Raw genomic sequence first — 20,471 nt, forward strand, 5'->3', positions numbered from 1 at the left:
TTCGCTTGCATCATAGATACATTTTTCAATACATCTTTTTATATTCCCAACCACCTTTTTATCTCACATACATCACATCACAAAAAGTGCTACAGTAATTATTCCAAATAATATTTCAAATAATACACTATCCAAACAAATTATTTGTAAAAAGTTAAAGCCACCATTAATCAAATCTGCCTCCATCTTGTTCTGAAAGAGGGGAAAAGGACCTCTCTCTCCCTTTTGTTCTTAATCCTTAATCCAGCCTCCACAGCAAGGCAAGAAAATTGGTACTACGTCAAAGGTATATTTTTAGTCAACATCATTTTCAAGCGTCATACCTTTACATCAATTTTCAAGCCAAGGAAACATGGAAATCACTACAAAAAGCCAGCTTTGACATGGCTTACCAAATGCAAATTAAATGGGGTGCAAACTGCAAAACATGATTTTCACAAAATGGAAAAGGAAAAAGATCTTGCTTCCAAGAACTGGGATCTAACAATTAATAAGATCTAAGGATTAGATTGAGCTAACTTCAAAGAAGCCCGCGACTGGTTACACAAAGCCCAACCAGAAAAAAGGAGGAATGGAAGCAACTAGAGGGACAGCACCGTCTACAGTGCTTATCTACGGCATGCTAATGCTCCAGTTATACTCCTGACTCCAAACATGTAAATGACGTCCCAGCAAAGGACAAACCCTACATGATTCTTCCTCCACATCAAACAAGTTAGAGAAAAACATCCAACAGTATGTCAGAATACTGAGCCTCTTCAAATAAAGTTTCTGCTTTCCCAAAAAAAAAAAAAAAAAAAAAAAAAAAAAAAACTTAGAAGGTTGTTCAAATGTTACATTGTATGTAAAAGTTGCATACACAATCTAGCATCCTGGACTCATTACAAAACAAACATGAGGTAAAGCTAACGGGACACAGAAGAGAGAATCTAGTGAGAAAGAAATTAAGCCCTTGTTTCTTGCCCCTCTTTCTGAATCCAAAACCTGTTTTTGTCAGGAGAAAGAAGACTAAGTAAACAGAAAATATACATAAGCTAGTCATATTTTATGCAAAGAGCACTAACCTTGTATAAACAGAAAATACACGTAAGCTAGTCATATTTTATGAAAAGAGCACTAACCTCGTAACTAGGGATAGAAGGATGCTCGGATCCTTAGACTTGTAAACTTCTTCTTCAACTGCCCACCTCTGCAAGGCTTTTCGCTTGCATTCCTGGAAATAAAGAATGTGTTGACGTAAAGTGTACATCTTGTAGCAACGCAAAATCTTATAGTAATAAGAAGTAGCCACCATGATGAGTTAAGTTTAAGAGGTCACATACTATAAAATTCAGATAAAAAGCAATGCATCTACTTGTACCTTGGTACCTTTTTAGCAGATCTCGCTGGTCCTTCATAGTAATTAACCTGCAAAGGTAACAATTTTTGTTTAGCTGAGCAGGTGAACTCACAAATTCCAAGAAGAAAAAATACACACGCCCAGAAAAAAAAAAACCATTAAGTTCTTCCATTTGCTTTGACTAGAGAGACATCTTCAGCAGAAAATGCTAGAAGTTAAAATAAACCCCAAACGATCATCTATCTGATGCATCTCTATATGCGCATACTTATGTGATGCAAACAGAAGTAAACAAATACATTGTTGCCAATACGGATACCTGCCTGTTTTAAAAACAGTTGGCAAAGGGCTAGCTACATAGCAACAGCTGTCCATAAAGCTACATATTCTTTAGGGGTCTCATCCATCTATGTAGTTAAAATAAAGAATAACCCTACCATGGACGATGAAGTTGAGTTTTCCATGTTCCTAGGACTTCCTTATTACGGCAAGCAACAAGGGAAGAAGAAAAAGATCTTTCATCTCAAACATCAACCTATCAAAGTAATGCTGGAAATGGATTTCACAAAACTCATATGATTTTCTTTACTTTTTTAGGCTTTTTGGAGTTTCTTTTCTTTTGAAAAGGTAGTCAGATTTGTTTTAAGAGGCAATTGGACTGCAAATGAATTTCACAGAGGCATCCCATCATCTTATACAGGAATCAGGTTTGTCAAAGAAAATCAGCGCATGATACAGAGTCAATAGGGTATCATCCAGATTTCAATAAAAATTTCAGCTACTCTGGATTTGTGTATACTCCTTTCAAAACCAAAACGCATTCATGCACTAACAAAAATTTGCACACTATAAATCTATTGAACCTCTTGGGGCATTTAAATACCCAATGAAAAGTCTTAGTGTCTACTCATACCTGATTACGTTTCCTTGGTGAATGCCGAAGTCCACCAGTGCCAGCATCTTCTGGCAAACAGACACCATGACTTTGCACTTGGAAATCTAGAGGTTCATTGAGCATATTATTTGCGCATCCACGTCCGCCAATTGATAGCTGTTGAGATGCTCTCAGAGCCAACTCGTCATTGCTATTCATATCCACATTGCATGGGCACATAAAAAACCAGTATAAGAAATCAAAAAGGTTTATACAAAAAAAATATACCAGTAGATTAACATTTATACAGAATGCCTCATAAAAGACTTTGTATGTAGGACATTTATCAAATGCAACAGTTTAGCAGAATACAAATTTAAATAAAAGAAGCTTCCAAGTCTTTTTGTTCTTTTTATCAAGTTTCAAACTTTTTATCATATCCACATTGCATGGGCACATAAAAAAACCAGTGTAAGAAATCAAAAAGGTTTATACAAAAAAAAATACACCAGTAGATTAACATTTATACAGAATGCCTCAAAAAAGACTTTGTATATAGGACATTTATCAAATACAACAGTTTAGCAGAATACAAATTCAAATAAAAGAAGCTTCCAAGTCTTTTCTGTTCGTTTTATCAAGTTTGGATTAACAGTTTTTGGGAGTGTTTTTGAAATATTTTACGATAGCAGTGTATATGAGAAACTTTTTACTGTAAATGCTTTTCGTGATGTTTTTGGGATATATTTTGAAATATTTTTAAATTTTAAAAATTTTTGTGATTTTTTTAAAAATTAACACCACCTCCCGTCTCCTCCCTCCTCCCGCTTTCTCCTCCCTCTCTGTCTTCCTCCTTCTCCCCTCCATCTCCTTCCTCCTCCCTTTCTTTCCCCCCTCCTTGCTTCCCCTTCCCCTCCACGCCTCACCCCTCCCCTTCCCCTCTCTGGTCACAACATCGCAACCAGATTATAGCCTCTGGTCGAGGCCAGATTTGGGAAGGAAGGGGAGGGGTGGGGTGTGGTAGGAAAGGGGAGGCGAGGAGGAAGAGGGACGGAGAGGAAAGAGGAAAAAGGAGGGGATGCAATGGTGGTGGGTAGGGGTGGTGGTGATTGATGGAAGAAAAACATAGTGTAGATTTCATTTTTTATTTTTTTGTATATTTGGAGTTATTTTTTATATACTGTATGGATGTGGTGTTTTTTAAGTTGTTTTTGTTTGTGTATTACTGTAATATTGTATATAAAAAACTTGTTTTTCAAAAAATGAGGAATCCAAACGGATTATCAAATTCAGAAGATATCGAAAAAGAATGCAAGTACTTTTTACCTTGTTAAATCCCCAGCAATAGGTACTTGAATAGTCTGGATAGGGACAGTTTCTCCATTGTCACCATTATCAGCTGTAGTCTGTGGATAAGAGTGTTGTTTAGCTAATATTTTTATAATTCATTTAGCTCTTTTGTGATATAAAACTCAGTTCAGACATTTAAAAGGAAACACAGGATGATATCTGCATTAGACAAGGAGTGTTAACCTTAAAAGTTAAAAGAATGGAACAAAAGAAAAAGAGTGATAACCTTGAACGTCATAGTTGCATTACTGTAGCTATTCACAACACCTTCCACATATTCCTGAGCTTCCTGAAACATATCAAAATCACTCATGACATTTACGTTACAATGACGTTAGCAGTAGAACAATAGTTGAAGTTGATATAAGGGTAGCTCACTTGAATCCTAGGCTATTCATGTAGTATAACTAAGTTCTCTTACCTGGTTGACAACTCCATGAACAGCGCTTTCTGCAGTCAGGCCGGTCAAAGCAGAGTGCTCATTCAAAACCACAAGTGAGGAATCACTAGACTCTATGTAGATAGGCGCTAACAATCAAGAGAAAAGATTAAATGTTAATAAGCTTCTGCCAAAAGCCAATCCAACTATAGTACATTAATTAGCGAACAACTGTAAGCAAAAGTAAAACAAAGACCTTTTGTTAATCAAGTAAAACCAGTTAATAAATTTCTAAAAGAATAAATGAAGAAGGAAGATCTAAAACAAAGGAAAGAGTACTTTTGAGAATATTTTAAATACGTTAATATACCATAGCAATTTTTCTTTTTTCTTTTCTTTCCTTTTATATCCTCTCCTTAATTTCTCTTATCAATTTGTCAGCAACTCTAATATTGATGACCTCTTTTTAATAGACATGTCTGGTTGCCCTCAATAAGCACATTCTGTTGGGTAATTTTTATCCCATAATTTCCTCTTCTAGACTAGCAGTTATCCATCAAAAATTGCAACAACAGTAATGTGATTCGAAACAGATGTTCACCAAAAAGTTGTGCCAAATTTCAAAACGAGGTTTTGATCAGCCATAATCAATTTGACAAATTCTTTTTCTTTTAAATAAAAAAATAAATTTTCGCATGGAAGTGACACACAAACACACATAAAGGAAGTGACAGACAAAAACTAATAGAAGTCATGTAGAAACAGACAAATATGAAAGCCCAAAAATGAAAATTCTCAGTTGCCAAAGGAATGACTTCAGGAAAACCACAGAGAAAGAACAAACTGCAGAGTAGAACTACCAACCATGAATGCAACTTCCTGCTCTTGCACGATTCATCTTCCCAAGCGAAAACTGGAAACCAAAAAAGAAAATTACATAATCAGATTTCATAAAATGTTGTTATTCTACAAGGCGAAAAAGTAAAGAGAAAGGGCACTGGAACCATCAGACTAGTGTCACCCACAGATGAAACTCATAAAAGAGAAATGTTATGAGAAACTTTTCAGAAATTTAGGCAATCAACCTCATGAATCGTACATGATGTTTTGATGAACACAGATCTAATGAAATGAGGAAAATCTCAAGTGATTTGCAATTGTGGAAGTGAGAGGTGTATATAACCACAACAGCATTAATTACATGACAAAAAATATTTATTGTAGCCCATAGATTTGTACTTACCATGTATGATTATCCTGGATACCAAAAGTCCAAAATCACAAAACTGACAGTAGGACTTTGTCGAATGTTTACAGGGTGTTCAATCACGTGCATAACTTTGTCGTGTTTTGGATATAGCAAAGAAATAAATCTGGATTGCTACGTCGCATAGTAGAAATAATTTTTTTTAAATATTCCTATGCTACATATTTTTGCAACTCATCAAATAAGAACACTGGGAGTAGCATCTAAATAACTAAACTCCATCCATGCGAGAAATGCAATTTGAACCACTATAATATGTCAATATTTCAAATTGGTCAATAACAAAGGTATACATATATATCTCTGTTGTCAATCCTATTTAAAGGCAATTCAATTGTATTATTTCCATGTGCCTTTGTTCTATAATTGGCTATAATTGGCTGCCCAGTTTTGAGAAAGATAAATTTTTTGACAAGAAGCTGCAGTCTAACTTCTTGAAAACCATGCAAGGCATAAAAGTAACTACATAAAATAAAAATTGTAATTTCTCAAATACAATCGCCTATTTCTGTTAGAACTGTTTCAAAGCTTTCATAACCTCCATTTATTTCTTTTCATCTTTTCTTTTTGACATGCATGAAAATAGTCGAGATACTGATAAGAAAAAATGCTAGAACATTCTTCTTTGGCCAGTTGCATGACATTGTCAGTACAGTTCGAAGCAGCTTCAAGGATTAAGAGGTTAGAATTACATGAAGACTCCCTGGAAATCAAGCTACATTTTGAATGTATTTTGTTGTAGTTACCCCTCTCTAATCCCCCTCAGGGGGAGGGCCGATACTTCTTTCATTTTGTAGTGGTGTTAGTGTTACCTACATCCTTGTTGCTGATATGCATAACTAATTTGACGCATAATTCTGAACTGTACTTGGGAATGGTAATTCATATACGGAGAATCTTGCTCACTTGTTTTATAAGCTATGTTATTAAGATAGTGATACAAGTTGACTAGAACAAGTTTCATAGCATCATAGCTTATTCCAAATAGCCGATTGTTGTCAATACTACTAACACATTTCCAACTTAATCACCAATCAGAATTTGGGAACACATGATTCTCTTCTTGAACAATTGGGTCTATTAGAAACTCATCATCCAGGGATTGACCCCTTTCAATGAACCAAACACACTATGGGAAAACGTAAGAGGGAAACTTATTTTTCTATTTGGAGTATGAATGGAAAGTTGGTACCAAGCCTGAATGCAGTCAATTATACCAATGTAAAACTCAGAAGGGAACATCATTCAAGATTAAGCAAATCCACATGCATCCAAAACTGGGAAAGGGAACAAAATTAAAGTACAAAATCAAGGATTTTGCAATATTATCTCCTAATTACTAGATTAACTTTACATAAATGTCATGCACACAATTATTCGATGTTATTTTGTCACCGCCACTCGTTATTCTTCATAACCATTTACTATATCGAATACTTACTAATTAGTACTTGAATTCAGAGAACATTGAAACACCAAAATTGAAATATCTTACTAAGAAATTGAAGGAAATAGATAGGAACTCCAAAATCAATTCAGACACTACCTATTAGTTGAAAATCTCCTCATTTGCAGTGCAATTCCACCCATACTTGAAAATTAGCCCGACGCATCTAGTACGGAGAATTTCGGAAACTGCCATAGCTTCCACCGTCCTCCAAACAAGGAGGCAAAATCCAATGATTCGACAAAATTTTCAATCTTGAGTGCCGTACTCGTTGATGGTGCCATGTTATTCTCCAAAACCCTAGACTCTTGGGTCCGGAGCTGGAGATGGAGCCGACTCCAATGCTGATAATGATCTTAGTTCAAGCGTACTTCGAGATCGCCGGTGGCATAGAATTGTCTACGCCACTCTACGGTGGAGTTTGTTGTCACGCAAGTCAAACTGTCACACTGGCAGTACAAAGTTCGAGCCCGCGCATAAACACAATTGTCCAGTCATTTGTTTTGGACCGTGGTGTGATTCAAATCTTGCGGCATGCGATCCTTTAAGGTGTAGAAGTTCGATCTCTTAGGCTCTGTTTGGTTGGACGGAAAATATTTTCCAGAAAATGTTTTCCTAATTTTTCAATGTTTGGATACAATCTAATTTGGGAAAATGATATCTGATGGAAAATAACTTAAACCGACGAAGGAAAATAACTTCCTTATCTATTATTCTGAAGTTGTTTTCCTTTCTTAAAAGCACGGCCTCTATTTAAAATCACGGCCTAAAAGGCATTCTTCCACTTCGGCAGATGCCCATACTCAACGATTGAAGACCATCGACTGAAGACTCATCGGCAAACCAATCGTTCTTCGCCGGCAGCGCCTCCAGCTCCGGCGAGGACCCACTTCCAGAGATACGCTACTCTTTCAACTGGGTTATTCTCTTAATCCTTCTTCTTACAGGTCTTGGGCTGAAGCTCTTCATCATTTTCTATTAATTCTTTTCCTACTTTCTTGAAAGGTTGGATCATATCGCAATTCATTGTCCTGGTGAGTCAAACTTATTGCTTGCTTATTGATCTTTAGTAGTATTTTTACTGGAATTTCTAGTTTTGAGTGGGGCAGTTTTCTTGATTTATGCATAGTAGGTTCTATTGTTGATTTTTTTTTAGAACCTGCTTTGTTCCCTTAAGGAATTGCAGAAAAAGTTTCTTGCTTTGATGACTTTTGTATCCCATTAAGATAATTTTTGCTACACACACAATCACACATTGGGTTTGCTTGTGTTCGTTTCTTGGAGATTGTACAGAGCTTGATGAAGCTCTGATAGTTTATTACTGGTAATTTTGGACCAAAAAAACTCAAAAAAGGAAAGGATAGAGAATAATTGAGCAGGATTGTTATTACAGATTTCTATTTGTATATGGCATTTATTGTTGCATTAGTTTTGCTGGGATTTGCTGGAACCTGTGTCAAGCATACAACACTAAGAAAGATGGAAAACGGGGAAAAAAAAAAGAAGGGAAAAGGAAGAAACTTCTGGTTTGTTAGAAAGACTGAAAATGTTGGTAGGAAAATATAATGAAGCTCTGATGTTACAGTTGCCTGTTCAATTATTTTGGAACCTTACTGCAAGCGATAGGGATTTTCTTGTATCGTTAATTTCTTCTAACATAATAGTAAGCTTCCTTTAAAGATTCACAAAATGTAATAGATCACAGTCAGCATGCTCCAAACTTTGGCTCAATAATAGACAAAGTACATTCAGATTACGTGTCTTTGGAAGATCTTGTTCCATTAGCAATGGCTAATTTTGAAGCTCTCTCCATTGAAGGGTTGAGGATTCAATGTGGCTAGTCAGATGCAGAAGCACCTTCAAGCATTAGGCCCCAATTTACTAAGAACTGGACCTCCGTAAGCCAGAATGTTAAACTAGGTGGGGTTATGGGATCTTTGGGATCCACTCCATTGCAACTTTTGGATGTCAGAGGGGATGATGGCATTGCTGAGTTAATCAAACTCTATATCTCCTTGGATGAATGGATCAGGTTAGATGCAGTAGATATTGATTATGAGAATGAAGTTGATGGAGAGATGTTGAAAATCTTAGCAGCTCATCATGCTGATCTCTTCAATTTAGGTGGTTTACAGTAACTAGAAATGGTCTATGAGTTACATTATCAGGTAGTAACAGTCATTTGTTCGATAACAACTTCACATTAGCTCTTAGGTTGCAGCTCAGAGATCCTTTTCGTGACTTTGAAATGGTTGGATCATCAATGCTTGCTCTGGCTCAAGTTGAAAGAATTTGTATTCCTATGCATGCCGAAATGCACAACACAAAATAGAGAAATGGATTTGAGCAACGAAAAGGATGATCTGAATGAAGAGTTTGTTATGGAAGAAACCAGTGCTGAAGAAAATCATAAGTGCATGCATTCATCTGTCTGTTTAAAATCTCTAGCGTCCATGTCACAAGTTTTAATGTTGAGCCAAATGGTAGGGGCATGTTAATTGATCCTAGACAGCTACAGTCTGGGTCTCGATGGTTGCTTTCTAGTGGTATGTATAGGACAAGCAAGCATCCTTTTCCTATGTCCAATCAAAATCATCCATTTTCTGACACACACAATGATTTGTATTGAATCCACTTCACCCCCATAATGATTTTTTTTTTAAAAGGAAGATCAAAAGCCAATTCAATAGTGTCATTAATAATTCATGGTGTAATTTAAATAAATATTTTATAAAAATGATAATATGATTATAATGGATAGAAGCTAAAATAAACTTGTAATGAGATGAATGTTTTGAGAATAGAAAAATATTTGCAACATATCAACAAACATTAAAAAATGAAGTCAAAAAATATTTTCACTGATAAATCACACACCAGAAAATTATGAAAAAAGGAATTTGGAAAATATTTTTACTAAATAACCAAACACTGGAAAATTATGGAGAAGAAAGTGATTTTTCAAGAAAATGACTTCGATGGAAAATATTTTTGTTTTAAAATGCATGTGTCAATCTTTAATGGTCAAAATACCAAGTGCATGACTACTCAATTAAAAGATATAAATTTAATGGTCAAATGACTTCGATGGAAAATATTAAAATTAATTTCGTTTTAATATTTCTTCTTAACTAAACAGTTTCCTTTTAAGGGTTGTATCTGGTGATACAACGCATATAATCGTTAAGTGTCCATTCGTTTTAAAATGTGTCTATTCATGAAGAAATATGTTTCTAAAAGACATGACATTTCTTTTAGGGTATCTAAACGTTATAAATAATAGTGTTCAGATAACAGAGGCCTCACTTTTTATTTTTGTCTTACTATTCTTCTATTTCGTTCAAAACAATATTCTCTAAACCATTTTTGGGAGAATTTCTGCATACTATTGTGTCGAAATTCTGGTTGGCTTTGTTATTCCTAGAGGGAATTGCTACAAATCCGGTAATAGAATAGTGGGTGCAAATTTCCTTAAGTAAAGTGAATTTTTACGTCAAAGTCGTATTTTATTGTTGTAGCTATTACTGTTTTCCTAACAATTATTAATGCCTTTGATTGGTAAAGATATTCACAAATTGGGTTTAGTTACTGGTCATGGAGTTAAACATCACATGCATTGTGAAATTACTACTAAGATGCGATTCAGTTGCTAATAACTGAAGTTACAAAAAGAATGGTAAATTTTTTTTTTAAAACTATACCAGAAACTGATTCTTTTTAACCAAATTACTATAACAAGAATTTTAAAATTATTACTAACATAAATTTGATTTCTGGCGCCTATTTTGTTACTAAACTGATTCTTTTTCTTTAATCTTACTAGTTAACTCAAATTATCAATAGTTGGTAATACATTCACAGTAGATTTCATTTGTTTACTAATGAACCACCGGTGGAGAAAATTGCAGTTGGTCATCTAAACAAAATGAATACAAAAAATGGAAAATGTGAAATTTATCCAAAAAAATAGAGAACACGGTTTCATAACTTTCTTTTCTCCAGTTTTGATCAATCAATGCACCAAGTTTAAGATTACAAATGGCCAAAATTAAATCCAAAAAAAAAAATGAATGAATTTGGTTGAACTGGTTCTGCCCCATTAACAAATTAGATTAGGCTCTTAATGCAAAGGCACTAACCAGCCATTTGATCCCTTTTCCAGAACAAGGCACATAACCGCGACCAGTGGAACGAGGAACCTGAAACTCAAGCTCCATAATCACGTCCAGAGAGGAATTTTGATAATTTTCAACTCAGATTCAAATGGAATTCAGCATTCAACTCTACCTGCTAATAGCGTATTTCAATCAGGACTCGAACCATGCCCGGATGATGTCTCTCAAAAGGACATCACCACCAAAGCTATGCTCGATATGTCTGCAACTAAAATTGACTCGTCTTTACAGCTAACGGCTCAATTAAATAATTGATCAATAGGATCTTCAACTAAGCTACCCGAATGGCTATTCAATTCATTCAAAGCCTAAAGGCTTTTCCCTGTTGCAACTGTTGCAGCAAGCTCAATGCCATCATAAAGAGAATTGTCCTTGAAGCAGTCAATGTTCTGCGCTGAGGCAAAGTTGAGTTCTTTCTGGCTTAATCACTGACCTCTGTGATTACAGTACATGACTAGTATTGAGAAGGCCAAATGCCCTGTCCATTTGCCTGAACACTTTTGCTGTGTACAAATTTAGTGTAATTGATAAAAAGGTCGTATGGTAAAATGGGAATTTGCTACAACACTGCATCATGGAGCTCGAGAAATCCCTTTGGTCATCCAGCTCCACAATTTTGGTCTGATGCTAATAAGTTCATATGCACAGCCACCCAGCCTGCTTTGCATGAAAAAAAAAAAAACGGAAAAGCTTGCTGAGAAACGCTGAAGAACACAGCTTGCTAGAAGAACTGTTTTTCATTCATTCTGATCTTCGTCGATCTTTCGGATTGTTGTACACTGGTAGGAGCCATCGTGGCCCATGTTTCTTCCTCCCATAACACCGCCAATAGACAACAAATACTGCTGCTACAAGGCCAATAGGGATTGCCCATCTGTTACAATATTACAGATGAATGTAATATATGTCATGTACCCTCATATTTTCTGAGAACCAATGTTCGTCCCAAATTCTTGCGCTCCTTTTGTTGACCAATCAATTGCATTAAAATTTTCTTTGTACAGACATAGGTTTTGTGTTCTATGATATAATTGTAGACAATGAAATTCTTCTCAAACTACTCTCCTGCACACTTTTAGAGTATGGGGATGTGGAGGTATTTATTTGATTGGATAAATGACAAGTTAAAGAGACAATTCATTTCATTGAGACAGGACAGAATTTTTGTGACTGGGAAATACCAACAAATTCTAATTCTTAATTTTTCAAGTTAAAGGGCAATTAAAACTTTGAAGGCCAAGGTAGGGATAAACCTATTAATAGGACAAGCTGAAACAAGAGGGATTTAATACCTGTCCAAGTCAAGGATAGGACTGTAGACGAGAGTTTCCCAAGTTGCAACAATAGCATGCCAAACTGGATTGTAGTAAAGAGATTCTGCTGACCAAAACATCCTTGTATATGTCTCCAAAAAGATGAATAGTATCCAAGCCCCAATTTCAATCAGAATGAACTTTATTATAAAACGACCCACCACCACCATTACAAGTGAAAAGGCCACCAACCAATTAAAGAGTCTGTGGTTATATTCCTTAATAAATAGGGATTTCGACTTCCCTAACATCTGCAATCAAGATCATGTAAATGCATCAAAACCAACCCACAATAATAAGCCAAATCAGAGGAATCTGTAAATACATGCAAGAGAAGAGAGAAAAAACCAGTATAAAAGGCACCAAAAATAGCTCTGTAAAAGTAAGTTTTTTCTTACTTTGACTGTGGAAACTGTGAAACAAGAAGAGGAGTGAAAGTTTCCAGGAAAAATACTTTTCAATTTCGATAATGATTAGTTAGTCAACTCAAAGCAGAGAATCCATAAGGCGATCCCGTTTAATCCTGTGGACCAGATCAGAGGATAGCCACATTTTGCCAAGTATGAGTAATGATTGTCCATGCATGTTTGACTCCTGAAGACCCTTTATAATGAAGAATTAACTGCCTTATGACTCCTAAAACCAGAGATATCATCTATCAGTCACCCTCTGTGTAGCTCAGCCTCTTGAGTTGGTGAATTGGAGAGTTGCTGCCCCAGACAGGGGAGGCCAGTTCAATTCATTCTATTGGGTTGAGCAAGAACACATTTGGCTTCAGAAATATTTGTACGCACATGAACTTTCTTCTTGTACTCTCTCTCCCTCTCACACACACAAAACAAGCACAACCCACCCAAGGACACTCAGTTATAATACCCACTATAAAACCTAAAGAAATTAGGAAAATCTGCAATCCAAAAAGAAACCAGAAACTTGAAAAACAACTTCAAACCTTCATCATCCGCTGCTCATAGCTGCTTTTAGAAGGCCCAACACATTCCTTCTCAAAACTTTGATTGCAATGGAGGAAGCCTGCATTGAATTTCGACATAGAGGGGAGTCTAAGCACTTGAAGCTCATCCATTTTGTCCTCGCATCCAATATACAAAGCCTCACAGATTCTTGAAGATTGATACTCATTTGCCAAAACGATATTCTTGTGCACCTGCACAGACATGCCAATAAGCACATAAAACTTTGCAATTTGTCAATCAGAGAGTTTTACTATTCTAGAGTTGAACCTTTTCAATTTCTTCATCCAATTTCTCAACTGATCTCTTGGCATGGTGATGACCAAAATGTTGCTCATCAAAAGCTTTCATAGCAGCTTCTCTAAACTCTTCATGAGTTCCTTGCAGATCTTCCTTTGCCATTGGAAGATGCACATTGCTAATCTTATCACTGTATAGCTTCAGGCACCTCTCCAAGATACCCTTGTTGAAAACTTCCACAAGGGAACCTGTTGATGGAATCTCCCCTTTATTCAAGGCCTCAAGAATCTGGAAGTACAATAAGTTACAAAATAAAAAAACTGTTATACATGCAACTCGAATGATAAACTCAAGATAGTGCAAGTGGCAAAAAAAAAAAAAAAAAAAAAAAAAAAGGATGCAGCAAGCATGATAACAATCTACACAATGCTAAGATGCATTCATAGGTACTGTAGTTAAACATGATAAGAAATGCAACCTTTCATGAGGAAAATTAAACTAAAAGAGGAAGTTTCTCTGCTTTAAGAAAGACCTAAATCCTTTCAACAATTTCAACTTTCTTGCTTCCACAGAATGCAACATTCAATAATTGCTCCAACTCAAAGTTATCAGTGTAGACTAGTTTTTAGTACATTTACCATGCTATGTTAGCTTATTCAGAAAGCATGCTCTTGGTTTGGGGGCTGATATATGAGAAACTGGTATCTAAATGAGAGGGTTCATATCATATCCAAATCTGAATCTCGCTGGAACTAGAGAAAGCACCTGCTCTAGAAAAGAGACAAACTCTTTTCCATTTAGTGTTTTGCCCTGGACAATCTTTGGACGAATAAGGGACACAACAAGATCTTTTAGTTGCTCCCTCTTCTTAACATAAAGAGGATCAAGCTCACCATCCTTCATCTCACAGAGCTTTGTCCTTTGGAGATGAGGCTGCACAAAAGTTAAAGCTTGGTTATCATATCATCCACTGTATTTGAAATTTGATGAATTAGTACCAACAAAGTTAGTAAATGCCTTTATGGACAAGAACAGTACTAGCCATAAAATTGCATTTGATGAATTTTCAAGAATCACTAGCTTAAAGCTCAAGTAATCTTCAAGGTCATTATTCAGAAAGCAGACCCAATCAGAGATTTTAAGGATACCATCCTCCAAAGCCCCCCAACCTCCACTCAACAACATACATCTGATTGATGCTATTACTGCTCTTCTTAAAATCTAATCTTCTACATATAAAAGCCCCTTCAAACATTTAGCATGCATCAGTTCATTCTACCAGGTCTCTGGCAAAATTCTCCAATCATTTTATGTGTAATAAACCCCTACAGATTAAATGCAAAAGAATGATTGACGTGAATGTACAATCCATACCTGCGGTAAGCTGAAGGCAGTGCTATTTTCACCCATAATAGCTAAAGAATCACGGATCTGGTTAACCTGATAATAAAAACCAATTTTATGATCTTCATTCAAAATACCATCTGATTATTAATAAGACTATGGTAGAACATGAACCTGGTCAATGTTTTTGTCCCCTGCCAAAAAAAAAAAGAAGTAAGATTTAATTTTTAAATGCAGTTTGCTTTATATAAAATCACCTATGCACAAAAATACATGCAGAACGAAACTAACCATCAGAGTTAGGTACATGTTGGAGAGCTTCATTAACCATCTGCTGCACAGATTTTCCTTCTGCATGAGGTCAAAAGCAATTCCCACTTTAACCAGAGAGAGAGAGAGAGAGAGAGCATGACATCAACAAAAGAGATTCAATATGCCAACATAACCTCATGCAAAAACATGATAAAAAGTCCCAGCTTCAAAAGTCTTTATGTGAAAATTTTCAAAGGATGGTTTAAGAATTTCCAGACTAGTTGACCTACATGTCATAACTTTGTCAGAAAATCACTTTTCCACATTCATTTTCAATAAATAGAAAATGAATAAAATGTACACACACATTTTGTTTCATTTCTGAGGGTCAAGTGTTGGGAAACTCAAAAAAGGTCCAAAACCACATTTATTCGGGGCATGGTTGCACAAAGAGTCTACAGAAGGCCAAAAGGATATTGACACAAGGATTAAAAACAACATGGCTTACATTCATTCAAGGACACTTACGCAGAAAGTCACGCTGGATAAGCCATAGCAGCTTAGCAGGTTCAAATGCAACATCCTGCCCCTGCAAAGACATTTACTTAATCAGACACTCTTCCTCTATTTTCTTCACTTTATTTGAGATAACATGATGCTAAAGAAAGAGTTGCAGCTATTACCTTCACCCTATCCACCATGTGAATGCAGGTATAAGTGGCATGACAATAAAAGGACAGAGAAAAGATAAACAAGTATATTAGAAATACATATTGACCCAAGGCATGGTAAACTTTTATCCACAGAGTTAAATTGCATACCTTCCATAAAATTCTTCAGCAAGCTCAACTGCGAAAGACAGCCGAGAAATGTCTGCTTCACGGATCTGAACATAAAATTGAATCAAGAAACTACAGTGAAATAACTAACTCTCTGACAACTTGGCTGTTGCACAAAAATGGTTGCAGGATAAAATGGCACAAAAATTGGATTTGAAAGCCAAAAATCTTCAGTTAAAAAGGTAAAAGTGACGTGAAATTTACTGACATGTCATCACTTAAAACTAAATTCACTCTTGAAATCTAGTTTCATAACACTTTAGCATTCCATTTCTGCAAATTGACTGCTACGACAGCCATTCTGTGAAATGCTTTTCCTTTGGGACTGGAATTACCAATTTTTGAAAAGCAAGAGAGAGAGAGAGAGAGAGACCGTCTCAGGTAGGTTGTAGATAAGCACAGAGCTCATAACAGTTGCCAAAGCAAAAATCCTGCCAATACAGAAAACATAAATAAAAAATTATACATTTAGAGTCCATCAAAGAATATTGCATAATATAACATAGGACATTACCGGTCATCATATACATTTGACTTTCCAACACTTTCAAAACCTTCTGTATCAAGGTAGAAGACAGATGTTTTTACTCCGTTAATGTCCAATTCTAATGGGGCTCCCCACACCCATATCCCTGTAAAACGATCAAATCTTTTTAATGTTTCTTCATTTATAGAGTTGCTTTGTTGAATGTTTGCATGTATCAAGCAAAAAAGCTAGCAAAATCCTGTGACTGACTACCTTTTGTCTTAGTGTCACGCATGTGTCCAACCCCAAAACCTGAAATATATAAACAAATAACCAATTTTCCAAGGGGAATTTATATAAGCACCAATATTAACCAGTAAAATTGCAAAAGTAACAACTGCAGGAGGCTGCACCTTCATTACAAGAAAGGGAGAGAAGTTGATTAAGTAGAAAAGATTTCCCAGAACGATAAGGACCAATCACCTGAAATACAGTTGTAAACCGAAATCATGAATAAGAATAAAGGATTAACTAGAAATGGAGAACAAGGAAGACAAGAAAATTTTCCTGTCATTAGAAGCTTCCTCATCACAAAAATATATAGATGAGAGCAATATATCCCAGAACAAAGTAAAGCTCAAATGAAAAGGCTAAATATTTATTTCAGCTCTTGCATCAAAACCACATAAATCTCATGGTCATGCAACAAAAACTAAAACCATAAACCAAACTGGAAGCAGTAGTGACGTTAAAGAAAAGCTCACAGCAAGCGCTGCAATTGGGTTTGTAATTCTCTCAATTGCCTCCAGTCCTGCTCTTGCAAGGCGAAGTTTTGTATGAGCAGGATCAGGTTCTATAATTGGAAATCTGTACGACGAAAAGAGCATAGAAAGAGCATTAATATTGCATCAGAGATCTAAGGACTCCAAAATCTACCAGGCAGCACAAAACATGGCAGAGATGGTAATGCTGTGAAACTGATTAACTATATATCAAAATTACTATTTCTCGCTTTGATGAAAGAATTGACAAGATATCAGCATTGAATATCACAAAAAGAAACATGCAAGGTGTTAAAATCCAAATACTAATTCCATTCAAACAATCAAGATAAAGACAGCATCATATACTTAGTTGACTGAAAGTAATCAATGTAAGAAGTGCAACAATGCCAGCATCTCTTTCCCTCTTATGGTCCTTTATTACAGGATAGATCGTTCTTATAACCCGAGAGGTCACTACCAGTCCACCTTGTACGCAATAAGTCCCTACCAGTCCACCTTTTACGCAGCTGAAGGGAAAAAATCCAAAAGTTCTATTCTTCCCCTAGGTAAGGACGAAAAATCTTATAGCATTTTCCAAGCTAGCACTGATGACTACATAATTGAATTTTGTTTTATTTTTTATTTTTTAAAAAATCAGATCAAGGAGAGCCTAGTTAGGGCAAACCACTTTGAGTAGAACACATACAAAATAAATTCTTTTATGAGCTATGGCTATCAACTCAATGAACCATGCACTTATTGTTTATCCTAGGTTAATAGAAATCAAGTTCAGTGGCATATTAACTAAATGTAACCAGTTATAAACATGGTAAAATAGACCAAGCTACCTTGAAATTATGCTGCTTGAATACACGTATAGATTAACATCTCAAAACTTAAGTTCTCTTGTTTTAAACTGTGGTCCTGGTAAAAAATATAAATGTCTTGCGAAAAAAAATCTGTCAACTCATTGCTTTGCAAACAATCTTCACAAAATGAGAAGACAAAAAATCTGACATCCGGATTTACTACCAATTAAAATGCAATGGCAACGCAGGCATATGACAGACCAACAAACTAAAAATCTTCTATTTTAAAGAAACCAGGAAAACAAACTCAGCAGCGTCAGACTAAATTGCGAGAAAAACGAAATCCAAAAACCACAATGCCTCACGAAGATCAACAAAAATAACGAACTCACGTATCCAACAACTCAAAGCAACATTCTTGTTCTACAAACAAATGTAGGGGCGAAAAAAAAGGGGGGCCTTACGCTTGATGAATATCATCAATTGAGAACGAGCCCGATGTCAATAAGCATAGAAAGATTGAGCAATAAGCGACCAATCTCGAAATCTGAAGCATTGATCTGTTCCCAGCAGAGCCTCCTCACTGTTCTACAAAATGCGGTCTAATGAATCGCAAGAGACCATTTAACTACTTGCAAGCAAACAAAAACGACAGAGAGAGGGAAGGGCCAAGGCCAAACCAAAGAAAGAAAAGAAAACGTGCGAGACCGGTTTTGGAAGTATTCTGGGAAAATTACTTTTAGACAAGGAGAAGAGCGAGGAACAGCAAGAGCGAGGGAGAAGGGGAGGGATCTCAAGAAACAAAAACGGAGGGTGCAGGTTAAGAATCGTGGACCCCGCTTTCAATACTGGCAGGTCTGAGAATTCCTTTTTGATTTGTGAGGCTTGAGCTGGAGGGGACAAAAGGGGTGCGGGGATGGAATGTAGAATCTGACGGCGTTGATTACAGCGTTTTTGTTCCACTGCGTGTTATTCTGTTACCGGCTCAATTAGACGGCACTGACGTGAATTACTTGAAGAGGATTTATGGGCTTATGGCCCGTCTTGGATTTAGATTTTTTTTTTTTTTTTACCAATCTTAGAATTAGATTTGGATTTATCTTCTTTTTTTTATACCGATATTATATGCACTGTGTTTGGATAATCATAATACCACAAGTCGTGCTTGCAAATTTTGAATTTGAACGTCAAATCGATGCAACTTTTGGTAAGTGTATAGGCGAAAAATTTGACTCTATTTGAATTAATTGTTTTTAGGGTATTTTTCAAAAAATTTACTGTAAATGTGCATATAAAAAATTTTTACTGTAACTATTTTTTGGATTATCTTTAGATATATTTTGGAGCATTTTTATAATTTACAACTTTTTTGGGATTTTTTCTTTTAATATTACCCCACTCCCTCCCCCCTCTTTCCTTCCTCTCTTCCTCCTCCTCCTCCCCCTTTCCTTTCCCTTTTCCCCCTTCCCCTCCTTTCCCCCAACCCCAAAACCCTCAAAACCCTCTCCCACTAGCGGGTGGTGACTACGACTTTAGCCACATCTCTAGTCGTGACCTTTTCTGGTTGCTACCAGAAAGGTCACGACCAGAAGCCATGAGTCGCGGCTTTTGGCCGTAACCTTCTGATTGCGATCAGATTTAGTCGCAACCAAAAAGGTTGAGGTCAGTGGAAGGGTGAGGGAATTGGGGGGCGGGGAAAACGAAGAGAGAAATGAGAAGGAATGAATGAAAATGAGAGAGAGGATGAGAAAGAAAGGAGGAGAGAGATGATGGAAGGTCACGGGTGTCGGGGTGGTGGCGGAGGAGAGTGATAGGTGGTGGTCTATTTTTTTTTATATATACATATATTTGTAGTTATTTTTTATATATGGTATACATATAATATTATTTTGAATTATTTTTATGTATATATTACTGTAGCATTGTATATGAAAACTTGTTTTTCAAAAATTGAGAAATCCAAACAAAGCCTCGTAGGTGTACAGGCACGTGAATGGATCAACGGGCCGCCATTTGCGCTGTTGAGCCTTGTAGGAAACCCAAAATATCTGTCTAATTTAAAGCGCATTAATGGATTGGAGTTTCTGACACCATATGCAGGCCCATCTTAGTATGCAGAGGTTTTTTAAATTCGTTTTGCAAGAAGTATTAGTGAACTCAAAATTTTTATATACATATTTCTATTACTGATGAACGAGGATAAATCACAATAACACAATGTACCTTTTTCTTTGGTCACTATTACTACATTAGAAACACCTTAAATTTAATCTGCTAATTTTGACTTGAAAACAAATAGTTGTATTTGTGTATCATTTTGGCATTATTATAGTTATAGAATAAATGTCTTTTGATTAAAATGCTTTATTGAATCATATATTAACTATTAGGACAAACTCTAATTTGCCCTCAACTTGCATCATTTTTTTCACTTTACATCCTAAACTCTCAAATTTGTTCAATTAAAGTCCAATTCATGACAACCTTAGCAAAATTAATGAAATAAATGATGCTACAAATCAATGTTTTATTCTAAATTAGTACATTATCATTAATTTCTATGAACCCAATCACTAATATTGGTAGCAAAATCAACAAGATAAAAGGTGGTGCAAATTAATGGTAATGTATCGTTTTGTTTC

At 35.9% G+C, this 20,471-nt stretch overlaps 2 protein-coding genes and 1 long non-coding RNA gene across 4 annotated transcripts; 1 reads left to right on the forward strand and 2 right to left on the reverse strand.

Annotated features, from left to right (window-relative positions):
• Positions 1-359: 359 nt before the first annotated feature.
• LOC113715787 (uncharacterized) lies at positions 360-7,313 on the reverse strand. 2 transcript variants are annotated; one of them, XM_027240093.2, is made up of 9 exons: positions 6,756-7,313; positions 4,807-4,855; positions 3,985-4,091; positions 3,790-3,852; positions 3,540-3,619; positions 2,253-2,424; positions 1,369-1,407; positions 1,122-1,213; positions 360-984 (listed from the first exon to the last, which is right to left on the reverse strand). In XM_027240093.2, the coding sequence occupies exons 2-9, from the start codon at positions 4,838-4,840 to the stop codon at positions 945-947; spliced, it is 627 nt and encodes a 208-aa protein (XP_027095894.2). In that variant the 5' UTR covers positions 4,841-4,855; positions 6,756-7,313; the 3' UTR covers positions 360-944. The 2 variants fall into 2 exon arrangements, with proteins under 2 accessions (XP_027095894.2, XP_027095910.2); XM_027240109.2 differs by having other exon boundaries at positions 1,361-1,407; positions 6,756-7,304.
• A 60-nt stretch (positions 7,314-7,373) lies between these two features.
• LOC113715821 (uncharacterized) lies at positions 7,374-9,272 on the forward strand. Its single transcript, XR_003454094.2, has 2 exons — positions 7,374-7,690; positions 8,475-9,272. It is a non-coding gene; the product is annotated as an uncharacterized lncRNA (long non-coding RNA).
• A 1,620-nt stretch (positions 9,273-10,892) lies between these two features.
• LOC140037843 (uncharacterized) lies at positions 10,893-18,901 on the reverse strand. The gene is made up of 17 exons (XM_072082987.1): positions 18,294-18,901; positions 17,021-17,123; positions 16,670-16,739; positions 16,530-16,568; positions 16,305-16,422; positions 16,164-16,221; positions 15,773-15,837; positions 15,635-15,641; positions 15,480-15,540; positions 14,991-15,050; positions 14,874-14,893; positions 14,730-14,795; positions 14,121-14,288; positions 13,386-13,643; positions 13,097-13,309; positions 12,124-12,395; positions 10,893-11,705 (listed from the first exon to the last, which is right to left on the reverse strand). The coding sequence occupies exons 1-17, from the start codon at positions 18,383-18,385 to the stop codon at positions 11,573-11,575; spliced, it is 1,803 nt and encodes a 600-aa protein (XP_071939088.1). The 5' UTR covers positions 18,386-18,901; the 3' UTR covers positions 10,893-11,572.
• Positions 18,902-20,471: the final 1,570 nt, after the last annotated feature.

This window comes from Coffea arabica, chromosome 1c (assembly GCF_036785885.1).
Source record: "Coffea arabica cultivar ET-39 chromosome 1c, Coffea Arabica ET-39 HiFi, whole genome shotgun sequence".
NCBI classification, from domain to species: Eukaryota; Viridiplantae; Streptophyta; class Magnoliopsida; order Gentianales; family Rubiaceae; genus Coffea; species Coffea arabica.